The 16,238-nt window shown below is 33.9% G+C and overlaps 2 protein-coding genes across 2 annotated transcripts; both read right to left on the reverse strand.

The window, feature by feature from the left end:
• Positions 1 to 869: 869 nt before the first annotated feature.
• LOC25484633 (pathogenesis-related protein PR-4) lies at positions 870 to 1,802 on the reverse strand. The gene is made up of 2 exons (XM_013613519.3): positions 1,505 to 1,802; positions 870 to 1,045 (listed from the first exon to the last, which is right to left on the reverse strand). The coding sequence occupies exons 1-2, from the start codon at positions 1,757 to 1,759 to the stop codon at positions 875 to 877; spliced, it is 426 nt and encodes a 141-aa protein (XP_013468973.1). The 5' UTR covers positions 1,760 to 1,802; the 3' UTR covers positions 870 to 874.
• A 10,346-nt stretch (positions 1,803 to 12,148) lies between these two features.
• On the reverse strand, positions 12,149 to 13,030 carry LOC25484634 (pathogenesis-related protein PR-4). The gene is made up of 2 exons (XM_013613520.3): positions 12,725 to 13,030; positions 12,149 to 12,491 (listed from the first exon to the last, which is right to left on the reverse strand). The coding sequence occupies exons 1-2, from the start codon at positions 12,992 to 12,994 to the stop codon at positions 12,321 to 12,323; spliced, it is 441 nt and encodes a 146-aa protein (XP_013468974.1). The 5' UTR covers positions 12,995 to 13,030; the 3' UTR covers positions 12,149 to 12,320.
• Between the last annotated feature and the right edge of the window lie 3,208 nt (positions 13,031 to 16,238).

The raw sequence follows: 16,238 nt of genomic DNA on the forward strand, positions 1-16,238 counted from the left end.
GTTTACTGGATCAAGGCATCAGACATATGACATGATAATCCCATTTAATAAAAAAGGTTCTTGCTAACTTGTTTCCTTGGGACGCAAGTTAATGATTCCAAATTTAGAATTTTTTTTTGATAGAAAAACAAAATTTTAATTTTAAAAAATTGAATAAAGTTGAATGCTCAATTTTAAATTCCTTAGTATATGTCCTTGGGGTACATGTTAGCATTTGCCAATAAAAAAAGTTCTCATACAAAATTAAGGGTGTGTTTGGATTGAGGTTTTAGGAGGGGAATGGAGGGGAGGGCTCACATTTATTTTTTAAATTATGAACAATGTAAATATTTTTCTAAAATAAATTAAGTATTTTTGAAGTATTATATGATCATTTATCATGTTGTTAATTCAATTTTCTAAAATTATTTTATAAAATCTGTAATTTAAAAAAGAAAAGTAAATCATCCCTCCCCTTCCCCTTCTAAGCCCTCAATCCAAACACACCCTAAAGAATATTTTCTTTTATGGATGATATTTGACTAGATACATTTCTTTTATAAACATTTTCAAAAACACAGAAGGTAATATCAGTGGATGATATTGGGAAATACAATGTCATACAGTTTTTGATATGAGATGAACATCATACGCAAGATATGATAAGAGCTTATCCTATCTTGATGTGTTATTTAATTTTAATCCAACTCTTTTATTCTATCTATCTCTTAGAATCATGAAGTGAGTAAAGAAACTTGTCCAACTTTATTACGAAAAAGTAGAGCACTATATCATGCATGCTATATAGCCACATGATCACATTATGTGAAGAGGGCAGTTACAATATATATATATATATATATATATATATATATATATATATATATATATATATTTAGTCACCACAATCGACAAAAGCATAGTTGACAATAAGATGTCCCTGAGCATTCCCACTTCTATCTGAGTCGAGCCTTTGGAACACACCAACGTCCAAGTCTAAGCCCCCATTATGGCATTGATCAATAATTCTTGCTATTTGCTGATCTCCAGTTTTAGTGTTTGTCACCTATCATCAACAAACATGAAAGCTAATCATTTATACTTTGGATCAAGAAGAATCACGAGTATAGAAATAAAATGAAGGAAAAATAGAACACATAAAGCATGTATGCGCACTATATGTATATGTAGTAGAGTTTTACTTGCTTATTTTCGGTTCGTTATTAGTGTAAAATATTTTACACAATCATCCAATAATATGGTAAGGTTTCAACTCAAATCCCACAAAGGACTAGAGTTCAAATTATGATCATGTGAGGATCTCATTGATTGATAAATATGGAAGTAGTTATGTCAGTACTTTGTAAGCTTAAATGTAAGCTTTTACCGACTCGTGTAAACTTTATTTTATCGAAAAAGAACCGTCCAATATATAAATTTTAAAATAGATGACTTAAATACTTTTAGATGGAAAATACTTAATAAATAATGTGAAAACAAACAGTTCAAGAATGTCCAAGCATACCCTCAAGCAACGGCCACAAGAAGCTTGGCCTTGAGGACCAACAGGTCCACAGAAGGCAGTCCAACCATATTTGCTACGCCATGACAAGGGCTGGTCTGCATCCCATGTTGCGCAAAATGCACTAACAGCACGTAAGTCCCAGTTATGCTGCTCAGGGTTGTATAAATTAAATGTGGACTGCACAGTGGCACTTTGAGCAGTTGCCAAAACAAGAATACAGAACAATGACAACATGCATAGGGCAAGCTTTGTCATCTTTATTAATTAATTAAGCTTTTGTCTAGCAAATTGTAGTGATTGATTTCTACTTGTGCTTGAATTTATAGGCTTCATTGCAGCCGGCTTTAATTGATGCCAGTAAAATCTTAGCTTATAACATAGATTTTTATTATTTTTACTTGCAAGTATTACATAGTCCTTAACGCATCTTTGTGCCGGACACCCTATATTTAGAAGGAATTATGTGAAATCTTTATGCGGTTAAATTGATCATTCTGGCCACACTATTATTAATTCAAAGGTTGCACACAATGCATGTATGTTGTCATTGTCAATGCTCTGTATATATTTGACACTTAAATTTCACAATCGCACATGGGGCTAGGACAAAGGACAACATGCATAGTGTTAGTGTAAGCTTTGTCATCATTGTTAAATTAAATCCCAGTTATGCTCCTCGTCAGAAAGTTTTAAATACTTTTAAAATATAAACCAACGGTAGATAGGCTCTTGTTGAGCCAAGTTGATGTCTGAATTGTACAGTGCAAAACAGTGCAAAAAGTGATGGTAGTGGCAAATTGCATGTAGGCTCTTGTTTTGAGTAAAAAATGAATGGTTAAATATGTTTTTGTCTTCATAAATATATCAATTTTTTATTTTAGTTTCTCTATTTTATTTTTAACTTTCAATCCCTATAAAGTTTTTGATTGTTACTTTTGGTCCATATTCTTAAGTCAATTTTATATTTTTTAATAAAATTGTGTCGAAATATGTAAAACAAACCTTATGAACGATGTGTTTTACACATAAATTAGAAAATCCAGACGTTTAATTGAGGTACTTTTACACACTCGGGTTCTATAATCCAAAAGCATATAAAATTGCAATGTCCAAGTGAAACAATCTTTATAAATGATATATGTTTTACACGTTTGGATTCCAGAATCTGGACGTTGAAAATTATGTAAATTAAACATCCAAATTCTAACTTTGAACGTGTAAAACACATTAATCACTATTATATCGTATAAAATTGTTGGTGTAAGCCCTAGAGGCCAATAGTTTATGTTAAACTTATCTTATGTATAATGACTTTTATTATTGAATAATATATGACACTCTTTATTATATTTAGATAATGTTAATAAAGTCCTTAGAATAGATAGTTTGTGTAATAATATATTAAGTGCGACTTAATCATGAGATTACATTATCATAAAGAACGCTATTCTTAAATGTATCCGTAGTCAAAACTTTAATATGAATAAAGGATAATAATAAAGCGTCGAGACTATTATGTATGTAGACTGATGACCGCATCTCATGGGTCATAGATATGAGATATTAAGTCTATACATAAGTATAAATATTAGGAGTAATATTTATATTGGATTGACCTACCGTGAGAATACTACATAGCAGTTTATTAGACCGATGTTTCGCCGTGGGGTGCTCCAGTGTTGTTGGTTAAGAAGAAAGATGGAAGCATGAGGTTGTGTGTGGATTATCGGCAGTTGAACAAGGTGACGATTAAGAATCGGTATCCACTTCCAAGGATTGATGATTTGATGGATCAGCTAGTTGGTGCTGAGGTGTTTAGTAAGATTGATTTGAGATCAGGATATCATCAGATTAGAGTGAAGGCGGAAGATATATCCAAAACCACGTTCCGAACGAGGTATGGACACTATGAATATTCTGTGATGCCATTTGGAGTATCTAATGCGCCAGGTGTCTTTATGGAATACATGAATAGAATATTTCATCCTTATCTGGACCGTTTTGTGGTGGTGTTCATAGATGATATTTTGGTGTATTCGAAGTCTGAGGAAGAGCATGCGGAGCATTTGAGGATTGTGTTGCAAGTCTTGAAAGAGAACCAGTTATGTGCCAAGTTGTCTAAGTGTGAGTTTTGGTTGAAGGAAGTGAGTTTCCTTGATCATGTGATTTCTAAGGGTGGTATTTCTGTGGATCCTTCCAAGGTTGATGCAGTGTTGCAATGGGAGTCTCCTAAGTCTATTTTTGAGATTAAAAGTTTTCTTGGATTGACGGGTTATTATCGGAGGTTCATTGAGGGATTCTCTAAGTTAGCGCTGCCATTGACGCAGTTGACTCGGAAAGGACAAGCTTATGTTTAGGATGTCAAGTGTGAGAAGAGTTTCCAAGAGTTGAAGAAGAGGTTGACTTCAGCTCCAGTGTTGATTTTGCCGAATCCGAAGGAATCGTTTGTGGTGTATTGTGATGCTTTTAAGATGGGTATTGGTGGTGTGCTTATGCAGAATCGTCAGGTTGTAGCTTATGTTTCGAGGCAGTTGAAAGTGCACGAGAAGAATTATCCGACTCATGATTTGGAATTGGCAGCCGTTGTGTATACATTGAAGATTTGGAGACATTATCTGTATGGTTCTAAGTTTGAGGTGTTCAGTGACCACAAGAGTTTGAAGTATCTGTTTGATCAGAAAGAGTTGAATATGAGGCAGAGGAGATGGTTGGAATATCTTAAGGATTTTGATTTTCAGTTGAGTTATCATCCCGGAAAGGCTAATGTTGTTGCGGATGCTTTGAGTAGAAAGACTTTGCATATGTCTGCTTTGATGGTGAAAGAGTTGGAATTGATTGAGCAATTTCGAGACTTGAGTTTGGTTAGTGAGTTGACACCGGATGGTGTGAGGTTGGGTATGATGAAGTTGACAAGCAATATTTTGGAAGAGATCAAGAATGGTCAGAAGGAAGATTTGGAACTCGTGGACCGAGTGACGTTGGTTAATCAAGGTAAAGGTGGAGACTTTAGATTGGATGAGAATGGCGTTTTTGATGTTTCGTGATCGGGTTTGTGTGCCGAATGTGTTTGAGCTTAAGAGGCAAATTTTGGACGAAGGTCATAGAAGTAGTTTGAGTATTCATCCAGGAGCAACTAAGATGTATCAGGATTTGAAAAGGTTGTTTTGGTGGCCTGGAATGAAGAAGGAGATTGCTGAGTTTGTTTATGCTTGTTTGGTTTGTCAGAAATCGAAGATTGAACATCAGAGACCGTCGGGTTTGATGCAACCATTGTTTGTGCCAGAGTGGAAGTGGGATAGCATTTCTATGGATTTCGTTGGTGCATTGCCTAAGACTAGTAACGGTTTCGATTCGATTTAGGTGATTGTTGATCGGTTGACGAAGTCAGCGCATTTTGTTCCTATCAAGACTGGTATGTCGGTAGCGAAGTTGGCTGAGATCTACATTGAGCAGATTGTTAGATTGCATGGTATTCCTTCTAGTATTGTGTCGGATCGAGATTCGAGGTTTACTTCTAAGTTTTGGGAGAGTTTGCAAGCTGCTTTGGGAACTAAGTTGAGATTGAGTTCTGCTTACCATCCTTAGACCGATGGGCAGACAGAGAGGACTATTCAGAGCTTGGAAGATTTGTTAAGAGCTTGTGTTTTGGAGCAAGGTGTCAATTGGGACGAATGTTTACCGTTGATTGAGTTTACTTACAACAACAGTTTTCATGCTAGTATCGGAATGGCACCGTTTGAGGCTTTGTATGGTCGGAGGTGTAGGACACCGTTGTATTGGTTTGAGTCCGGAGAGAATGCTTTGTTAGGACCGGAAGTTGTGCAAGAAACTACGGAAAAGGTTAAGATGATTCAGGAGAAGATGAAGGCGTCTCAGAGTAGACAGAAGAGTTATCATGATAAGAGGAGAAAGGATATTGAGTTTCAAGTTGGTGATCATGTGTTTTTGAGGGTGAACCCTGTGACCGGTGTTGGTCGTGCTTTGAAGTGTAGGAAGTTGACTCCTCGTTTTGTTGGACCGTTTGCGGTCATTGAGAAGGTTGGGGTTGTAGCGTACCGGATTACGTTGCCACCGTCTTTGTCGAATCTTCATAATGTGTTTCATGTGTCTCAGTTGAGGAAGTATGTGCATGATGCGTCTCATGTGATTCAAGTGGATGAGTTGGAAGTAAGAGATAATTTGACGGTTAAGACTTTGCCGGTTAGGATTGAGGATCGCGAGTTGAAGCGTTTGTGTGGCAAAGAGATTGTTTTGGTCAAGGTGATTTGGGTTGGACCAACTGGAGAGAGTGCCACTTGGGAACCGGAGAGTAGGATGAGGGTTTCGTATCCGAAGTTGTTTCCTTCAGGTAAATTTTCGAGGGCGAAAATTCTTTTTAGGGGGGGAGAGTTGTAACAGCCCGATTTTTAGCTAGATTTATTTTAATTACCTTTATTGTGTGTTTGTGTGTGATTAATTGTAATTGTATGTATTTTATTGTCATCGGGTGCATTTACGTGGTTTACCGTATTAGAAGGGTATTTTGGTCATTTGGCGGGTAAGGGTAAAATGGTAATTTTGGTGAGAATTATTTTAATAATTAGTGAGAACCCTTATTTTACTAAGTTACTAGTGTAGTGATTAGTTTTTACTATTAGTGACCGTTGGTTATATTTTACCGTTGTTAGTAATTACCGTGGAGTGTATAGAAACTTTTGAATTGTGTTAGGATGGGTTAGGCCCATTAGAATTTTGAGTTAAGCCCATTAAGGGGGATAACACCAGGGTTGTCTTAGAATGGTTATTCATTTCACAAAACAATTTTCATAGAGAGAAGGAGAGGTAGAGAGAGAAGAGGTGAAGAGAAGAGCAAGAGGGTTGAAGGGAAGCTTTAGGAATCAAGTGGGTGACCTAGGAGCTGAATTGAAGCAAGGGTTAGAGATAATCAACTTCAAAGGTAAGGGGGTTAGTGATTATCATAATCATGTGTAATTTTGCATATTCTCATGTTGTATGAAAATGAGTTGATGAACAATTCATGCTAAATTCGTGCTCTTGTTGTGATGTTATGTTTGTATGCATGAATTGATGTTAGTTGTATGATTGTTGGTGAAATTACATGTTCATATATGCAAAAATGATAAGTTATGAATATTATGCTCAATTGGTGAATTTCTCCTAAAGTTGTTGTTGATTTGAGATGTGATTCATGTTCAATTGATGTTATGAGTGTTATTTGATATTATGATTGATGAATAATTGCTTGAGTTTGCATATTCATGGATTGATGATGAGAATTTGAATTGTGTTGAATTGAAAGAAATGAATTGTTGTTGTTGTTGAAGACTTATTGTTTTGAGAAAATTATTTTAACAATTTCATAACTTGTACAAATGCCACGAAACGAGCGAGTTCGACGTGTTAGAGTCTCGGGTTATGCCTCGGATCACTTTCGATTAGGGGTTTTACACATTCGATTTTGGAGCGAAATTGGCGAAAACCCGCGGCCGAAACACTCGAAAACGTGCGTTACGGAGCGCTGCGCCTGAGCAAGGGCGCTAGGCGCCCCCATGTCAGTGAGCTAGCGCTAGGCGCTGCACCTCTAGCGCCAGGCGCCCAGGACAGGACAACGGGAACGTTGTTCCGTGTCCGGGTGCTTGGGGGTGGTCGTGCAGGGGTCCTAGGCGATCGTTTTGAAGTGTTCTTTTGCTGTTTTCACCTACTTTTCTCCTGGAACACTTTTGGCTTTGTCGAAACTTTAATTTTCTAAATGGTTTGAAACTTGAGTTTGTGTCGTTTCGGTTTTTCGGAAATTGTTGAAACTTGGTCTTTGTGAACAAAAGGAGTTGCAAGCTTAGCCTACAATTCTTATGGGCTTAGGCAATCCTTGTAAGGTTAGTACAATGTCTTAATCATGTCAAACTTGATTTTCGGGTGGGAATGTGGAATGTATAAACTTGGGATTTTCTCATACGAACTTAGGCTAACCTTTGAACTAATGATCGATAGTTCGTAAGTGGCCTATGCTCATACTTATACGATTGATTAAGATTGAATTGTAGGATTTCAAACTTGAATAAGTTGACTAGCTTTGAAAATTATCAATGTTGGCCGTTTGCCACATGATTTGGATTTTTGTCGGAAATGTTTCTTGAGCCAATTGTCTTGTGAGTTATTGTGACCATTCTTGTATGACTAAGTGAAGTTGTATGAATGAATGATTGTATTGGATATGATGTTTATCATGAGATGTGTATGCTATCTTACTAGAGTGTAAGGAATGTTTGAAGTGGTGAAACTAAATGTGATAGTTGATGTTGAATGACATTGATGATTATTGATAATCATGTTGATATGTGATGATGAATACTATGATTTATTTGTGTGTGGGCATGTTTCCTTGATAATGCAATGTTGTGGAGATAATCAATATAATTGGGTGTTGTCATATATATTGAGTTGAAATTGTGATTGTTGTCGCATTATCGAGTTCTTATACATATCCATGCATCATAGTCTAGTTGTTGTAAAAGAGTCCGGTTCTTTTACTTCGGAGATTATGTAAGGAGTGACCCCTTACATGCGATGTTGACTTGTCCATCGGAGGTGACGACCTTTTGGAGATTTGGTACCACATGCATTTATGTGTCAATAAGTGCATATCATAACATGAGTCTTATGTCAAATTCGTGATTGGTGATGAAATGAGATGAATGATTATTGATGATGTTGTGATCGATGCTTGTGAATGAATAACTATGAGTGGATAATTGTTCAATAATTGATGTTTGTGAATGAATATTTATGATTGGATAATTTTTCATGTGATTGATATATGTTGATATGAGTTATCAAGTTGCAATGTAAGTATCTATGCATGACTAATATTATTCAGAAACATGATATTATTGATTTGATTGTTATCTGGATTATGATAATGTAATACTTACCCCCAGTGGTTTTAACCGCCTACTTGCCTGTATGGGTGAGTAGACGTTGTGCAGGAGTAGTGCTCGGTGAGTCTTTGCTTGGGATATCGGGAGCTTTCTCCGATATCGGTGTCGTGTCGGCTCTGATCTAGGCTTGTTGTGTCGGTCTAGATTAGGTTGTTTATATTTCCTTTGGATTATTGCTTTGTTGATGATTGCCCGTATGTTTGGGTTTTTGAGATTCATCTTTGGGTTATGATTTATTCGTTTATGGCATGTACATATCACTCTGGTTTATATTCCGCTGCGACTGTTGAGGTTTATATACCTGTTTATTGTTTTTTTTGAATTTTGAATGTGGTGTAGCCTCTATTTCTTGAATAAATGTATTATTCGCATGTTTAATTGTTTTAATAGAAGTAGGGCGTTACACTTGTCACTTGGGTAACAATGATGTGTTGCTAGATACCGTTCATTGTTTATATTATTAAATATTAGATTTAATATTATTGCCAACGTGACTAGAACCTATAGGATCACACACAAAGAACAATCAAAAGAGAAATATATAAGTATGACTTATATAGGGGGTGCGTTTAGTAAATAATGCTAATTAGTTAGCAGAATTACTAAACTCGTTATTGGGCTTAGTGAAGTCCAATAGTGACTTCTGACTTGCAAAGCACACAAGGAGTTCTATAAATAGAACCATAGTGCTGAAGTTTGATGTTGCACATTTTTGAGAAACCCTTGCTCTCTGAAACTTCTGATACCTTGGCTAGCACCGAGTTTTGGAGGAGCACTGTTCGTATGGACTTGCTAGATGCTTTGCTGCTTGCTTTGTTGTGATCGTGATTCCAGTTTCCAAATTCCAGCTTTCAGATTTCACACTTCGAAGTCACAATTGAATCACTGATTCATGTGTAATTCGTAATGATCCAAGGAAAAAAAATCGAAAATTTATCCGCTGGTTATTCTATTACAAATTGATTTTCCTTAAAAAATGCACGGTAGTTTGTGTGGTCTTCTACATTGCATTTGGGAGTCTTTACGGTCTACCACAAAAACTTGTTTAACATGGCGTGTTTGGCTCATTTTGATTCACAACACAAACCACCTTATCTAATCAAAATAAATTATAACCTAATTGGAGTTTAGTACAACAACAACAAAACAAATTTGTTTATGATCAATGATATTATCACACCATATGATTTAAAGAGCCAATTGAATGGTATTCTCAACTATAGGCATGACAATAACAAAATCCATACCCGTAGTTACCTGTCCGAACCAAATTCAATCTGACGGGTTTTTCTCATTTTGACTTGGTTTGGGTATGAGTTTGGGTTTTCCCCGATTTCAAATCACGAGTATGGGACGGATAACGGGTATATAGGTACCCACCCCAAACCCGTCATGAATGTAGAAAATTACTTTATGTTGATATGTCATGTTATTTTGTTTGATAATTTCCGTGTTACAAAAACTACCATTGATATTTAAAGGAGCAACTAAATCAATTGGTCTAACAAATGTTAAAGTGAGCATATTGCTCGATAATGCATTACAACATTTTTCTATGGGTTGCAAAAAAACTTCTCTTATTTATTTAAAAAAATTATTTAATGCGGGGACGGATACGGGTCGGGGATACCCGAACCCGTCGGGGATGGGGATGGGGTTCAATTTGTCATCGTCGTTGGGTATGAGTGGGGTAACAGGTAAGTATATGAGAATCGGGTATAGGGACGGGGAATGTAAAACTTGTCCACACCCGCCCCATTGACATGCCTACTCAACTACAATGATACGAGAAGGATGATTAGTGTTTAATATCGTCGTTCATTAATCAAATCATATTGATGTGTCCGATTCATCAAAATGAAACTTCAAAACGACGATATAAAAACTATGTTCATTATATTTACTCAATATAGTTCCAAGGGACCAATGAAGAAAGAATGCTACTAACTTAGCTGATTCATGATATTGGTTGTGTTTAGTTTATGTCCTTAATATTAATCTTTTAAATTATGTCCTGAATTATGTTGTTGATTCACCCTACCATTCTCTCTCACGCGAAAACAAAACCTCTAAACCACCAAAATGGATTAGGTTGTTGTTTCTACTTAAATATTTTAAAAGTGAATAATAAAATATTTGATTTGGGAGATAAAAAATAGGGTTAATTAAGTTTTTAGTCCCTATAAATATTCACAGTTTTGTTTTTAATCCCTACAAAATAAAATCATATTTTTTAGTTCCTATAAAATTTTCCATCAGCATTTTAAGTCCCTATAAATTTTTCCATCAGCACTTTTAGTCACTGTCAAAAAATTTCATCAACAGTTTTGGTCCCTAAAATGCTTAAGGAAAATGTCATATGGACTAAAAATTTATCATTTTATTTTGCAAGGACTAAAAATAAAACTGTGAATATTTATAGAGATTAAAAACATAATTAACCTTAAAAGAGTTAAATTCTTGTGAGAAAAAATGGATTATGTTGAGTATTGCTCACTCTTTATAATTATTTTCAAGTCTTATAAAAAGTTTAGACTAGAAATTTGACTAGATATTTAGAAAAGTCTTACATTAACTTATAATTCGGTCAACATGGTTCATATCTCAAGACTAGCATGGACCAAATCTAATGAAAGTTAGGTCATAGTCTCTTTTAGAGCGGGCCGTATCTGAGGTAGGGCAAAGAGGGTGACTGGCCTAAGCCCAAAAAATAATTACGAAATTTGGGCGCTCAATTTTTTTTAGGGGTCTATTAGGCTCTAAAAAAGTTGTTTAGTTTTTTTTTTTTTTATCAAGTTTGATGCTTGATAATTGCTCTTCTCCCATTTGTTTTTGCTCATTCTCGTGCTACATAAGTTAACTCACCCTGAAAAATGTCTAACTCACGTTGAAAATACACTTATGTGAGTTAACTTAAATTCAGTTTATTTATTTATTTATTTTTTTTTATGGGAATGGACAATTTTAAATGGAAGAAGAACAATTCTCTTGATATTTATATATATATATATATATATTAGTTAGGTTAGGATCCAAATTGTAGGTTCTTCCTAGGCCACCAAAATCTCAGAAACAGCCCTGGTCTCTTTAGCGATGGTCAAAATTATAAATGAGGTATTTTCAAAATAAATAAATGAGGTATTTACTAAAGTACACACGTAATATAATTTGAGTAAAAAAGATACACCACCAAAAAAAGATTGAGTAAAAAGGAAAATGAAATCCAAATGAAAATGCGACATTATTTACGTGCATGGTTATGTAAGGTGGCTTTCCCAGAAAAAATGGATAATTACATTTACAGGCTAAACCTATGGTAGATACATTATATTACTTGTGGATTATAAACTAAGCCATATTATCAATTTTCTTTAGCATTATCATTTGAGCGGCATTCCGTCAAGAGTTTCACATTAAAAGAAATATAGTATGAAGTCTGAACACGAGTTCATAAGTAAAAGACAATTCTCACATAGAAGCAGATTTTTCTAAGACACTAAACTATTTTCATAGTTAGCTGCGCAAGTGATAGACTTATAATAGAGAAATTATTAATTCATCGTATGCTAAGTGCTAACTTTGAAATTAAGAAGATGTTTTTTTCTCTCTCTTTCACATGACATGACATTCCGGCCACAAGTGCAATCATGTTATGTGTGTGAGTGTGAGATACTAGACAAGAAAAGAAATCCCAATAGCAAGTTATATACAGTAAACAACAAGAGAAGAACAAGTATAGATTCATCATAAATTTCATCCAATTAAAGTATACACGTAGCACCACTCATTAGTTTTATTTATGGTGTTATAAGAAAGCAGCAGTACTACTTATATAATTTTTATTACAAAGAGTGATTCATTCACACTGCTGAATGAATCAATTAATCACCGCAATTAACAAAGCTATAGTTAACTGTAAGGTGACCATTCTGAACGCCCTGTCCATTGGTATCAATTTGATTGAAGACATTCACATCTAAGTCAAGTCCACCGTTGGAGCATTGGTCCACTATTCTCACTGTTACCTGAGCTCCAGTTGCAGTATTTGTCACCTGCATCATTAGTCATCACCACAATATTATTATTAGGGTTTTCTATTATCATGTGCAAATTTACACATGATAAAACTGAATTACTGCAACCAAGAAAATAACTTAATTTTTACCACAAAATAATTATGTGAGTTTAGTGGTAACAACTTAATTAACCTTATAAATTTATAAATGAGTATAAAATGGTTTGTATTTTAAAATATTTTTTTCTAAAATGAGAAAAGTGGACATACAGTCAAGCATTTGCCGCAAGAATCTCTGCCTGTTGGCCCAGCTGGTCCACAAAAGGCAGTCCAACCATATTTGCTACGCCATGACAAGGGCTGGTTGGCATCCCAGGTAGCACAGTATACACTGGCAGTGTTGTAGTCCCAGTTAATATTCTGAGGGTTGTAATTATTGTATGTTGCCCTTACGTTGTTTGCACTCTGACCACTCACTAACATCGTTCCCACAAGGAAACACAATACCAACAAGCTTAACTTTCTCTGTGTGTTTTCCATTTTCTCAATTTTTGTGTTTCATTGTAGAGGTTTGTGTGCAAATATATAGACTTGGAGAAAGATATACCACACACGACACGAGATTAATGTTTTGCACTTAATTAATCTCAAGTCCAACAATGGATTTGGACCGTTACCATGCTTGACTTTATTTTGCTTTGAATTTTATTTAGCGCGTGTGTTTCATTTTGTTGATTTTTCTTTGTCTAGTTTCCCCGTAATATTAATCCAGAACATTTTATATAGTCCTAGTTTGATTTGTCTTCTTGATCATCCATATCTTTTTAGTAATATTGATAGGAGTACATCAAATATAGAACAATGTAGAAAATATCTAAATTGGGTGGTTCAACCGGTTTGAATTAAAGAAAAATGAGTTGATGGTCCTAAATTCAAATTTAAATTAAGGAGTAAATATTAATTTAATAAATTAACTATTAACATTTGTCATTAAAAAAATATCTAAAATGCGGATTAATTAGGAAAGTCCTAATAATGGCAATATGAATCAAAGAAATCGTGAGTTCTCTCATAGAAATTATTGTTAATTAGGTTGCCTAGAAAGTTAACAAGAGAAAGAAAGTACAAGAGAAAGAAAGTACGTAAGTAAGAAATCATTATAAAGTTAATGGGAGTCTTACTGAATTATTCTCTTTACCGAGAAGATTTATTATAGGGGGTTATCTTTATTCGTTTATATTTTTATTAGATGTTGATGGTCTTAACTCTATGATGCAATCAACAAGTGGTATAGGCTTTCCCATTGGTGAAGGAATCGATTTTGAAGTGTCTCACCTGCAATAAATTAGGGATGACAAAATAGATGGATTGGACAAGTTTGATTTGAATTAGAGTATACACACCAAAACAATTCTTTAATCTATTTAAATCCGCTAAAACCCGAACAATAAAATTATGTCCATCCTAATCAAACAAAAAATCCAATCAATCCATTAACAATTTTTAATAGATGACAATCCAATCAATTCATAAAAGTTATATTAAAAAATAATAAAATTATTATTTAATTATTTTATATAACTTTTTAATAAATAAATGTTGTTTTTAATAAAAAGTTAATACTTTTAGTTCTTTTTTTTGAACAAGTATACTTTTAGTTCCTTTAATATGTGCAATATTATACATATTATACAAATCTTATGGTTTTTATGGCTGACGTTAGACCAGACAATTTTTTTTAAGGTTGTGAAATTATATATATATATATATATAAGACCGGAGAGAGAGTGGTATTTACTCAATTAATGATATGCTTAAGTTTAGAGGAAACAAATTAGGGTTAAATATGCTAGTCGTCCTTATAGATATTTTGAATTTTGTTTTAGTCCCTATAAAATAAAATCACATTTTTTAATTTATGTGACGTTTTTCTTTAACAATTTGAAGGACCAAAATTGCCGACAAAAAATACTACAGGGACTAAAAATACTAATGAATAATTTTATAAGGGCTAAAAATGTTGACAAAAAATTTTACAATGACTAAAAAATATGATTTTATTTTATATAAATAAATGTCAAAAACATATTTAATTCAAAAAATTATATGCTTAGTCCCGATTTAATAATACTACAGTTATGAGAGAGAACTATGAATTTTAAGTTGCAAATTAATACACCACTACTTGAGTACTACTCGCACCCTATTATAAGAAAAAAAATCTCATATTCTTTGTCTCAAAATATAAGCAAAAAAAATCAACTTTTATGCTATTATTATGTTTTTTCAAACAAATCATCTTTTTCAATGTAAAATTAAATACAAATTGCATTCAATTTGTTCTCTTTTTTATTTTCTCCATAATTTTTAATCAATGAAAATTATTATTACATCTTTCCATAAAACTTATTTCAAGGAGAGCACAAAAAATTATACCTCAAATAATTAAGTGTTAGTTTTCTTAATAAGTGTGAATTAGTGTTTTTTGCTTATAAATTAGGACGGAGGTCTATCCATTAAGCACCACTTGTTCAATCTATTACTAGGCTGCATTGATTCATTCAACTACTCTATATGAATCACTTCAATTAACAAATTGATAGTTGACAATTGAGACTATGTTTGGAAGTTCATGAAGAGAGTTGATTGAGGTATTTTGAAGAGAGAGAAAAATTGAAGAGAAAAGGTAAAATAAAAAAAAAAGGTTTATTTGATTCATTGGTCCTCTAAATAATTTCAAATTTTTATTTTGGTCCTGTAATTAACAAAACACACGTCTTAGTCCCTCACTTTTTCCTCTGTTTAAATAATTAAAACTTTTGTTAGTAAGAGCCCATGTGGCAAAAAACCCAGAAAATAGGCTTCTTCCCTTGTGTTCTTCATCATCTTCATAGGACTCATGAAAAAAAGAAAGAAAAAAAACCAGGAAAAAAAATCATCAAACAAAACACTATTAATTTTATTCTTCAGCTTCAACAAACGTTCACCAATCTCTTTTTCAATACCATCAATTTCATGATCCCCATTCTCTTCCTCTTCCCCTTTTCTTTGCTTCTCCAATAACTGAGTGGGTTTAATCCAAAAATCAAGGAACACGTTGCCCATGGTTAATTTATCACGTTAGATAGGTGATGGATGATAAGATTACCCATATGAGAAAAAACGAGAGCTTTGTAGTGAGTTTGTAGTGAATACTTGGGTTTAATCCCAAAATACAAACAATGATTCACGTTCTTTCAGATCTGAATCGAAACACAATTTGTATAATTGGATTTTGAGAATTCTAATTCGGATTTTAAAGGTCTCAGATTCTGAAAATGCAAAATAGCAACATGCCAAGCTTTTCCTCCACATCCCAATCTCAAATCAGCCATTACCCCCGTTCACAAAAAACACAAAGGTCGCGGTTTCCATATGATTATCATTTTTATTTATTGTGTGGTGGTGTAATTTTCTGGCTTTGTTTATGTTCTATCCATAATATTAAGCTGTTTAACAAAAAATGATTTTAATCATATGTTGTTGGAATTTTTTTTGTTCTTTCAGATCTAGAATCATATGCTGCTGGAAAAAATTAAGGTTTGAAAATAATTTATGATAGTGATGTGAGGAATCAATAGAGATCGATGGCAATAATGTTGTTGCTGTTGATAGTGGTTGATGTTTTTGGGCAAATGATGATGGTGTTGATGAAAATTATGTTGAAGACAATGAATAAGAGTGAGGAAGAAGACGAAGAAAGAGATAATTAATTAGATGTTAATGGTTCATCGTAAGATAAAAT

The sequence above is a fragment of the Medicago truncatula genome, chromosome 1, assembly GCF_003473485.1.
Source record: "Medicago truncatula cultivar Jemalong A17 chromosome 1, MtrunA17r5.0-ANR, whole genome shotgun sequence".
NCBI lineage: Eukaryota > Viridiplantae > Streptophyta > Magnoliopsida > Fabales > Fabaceae > Medicago > Medicago truncatula.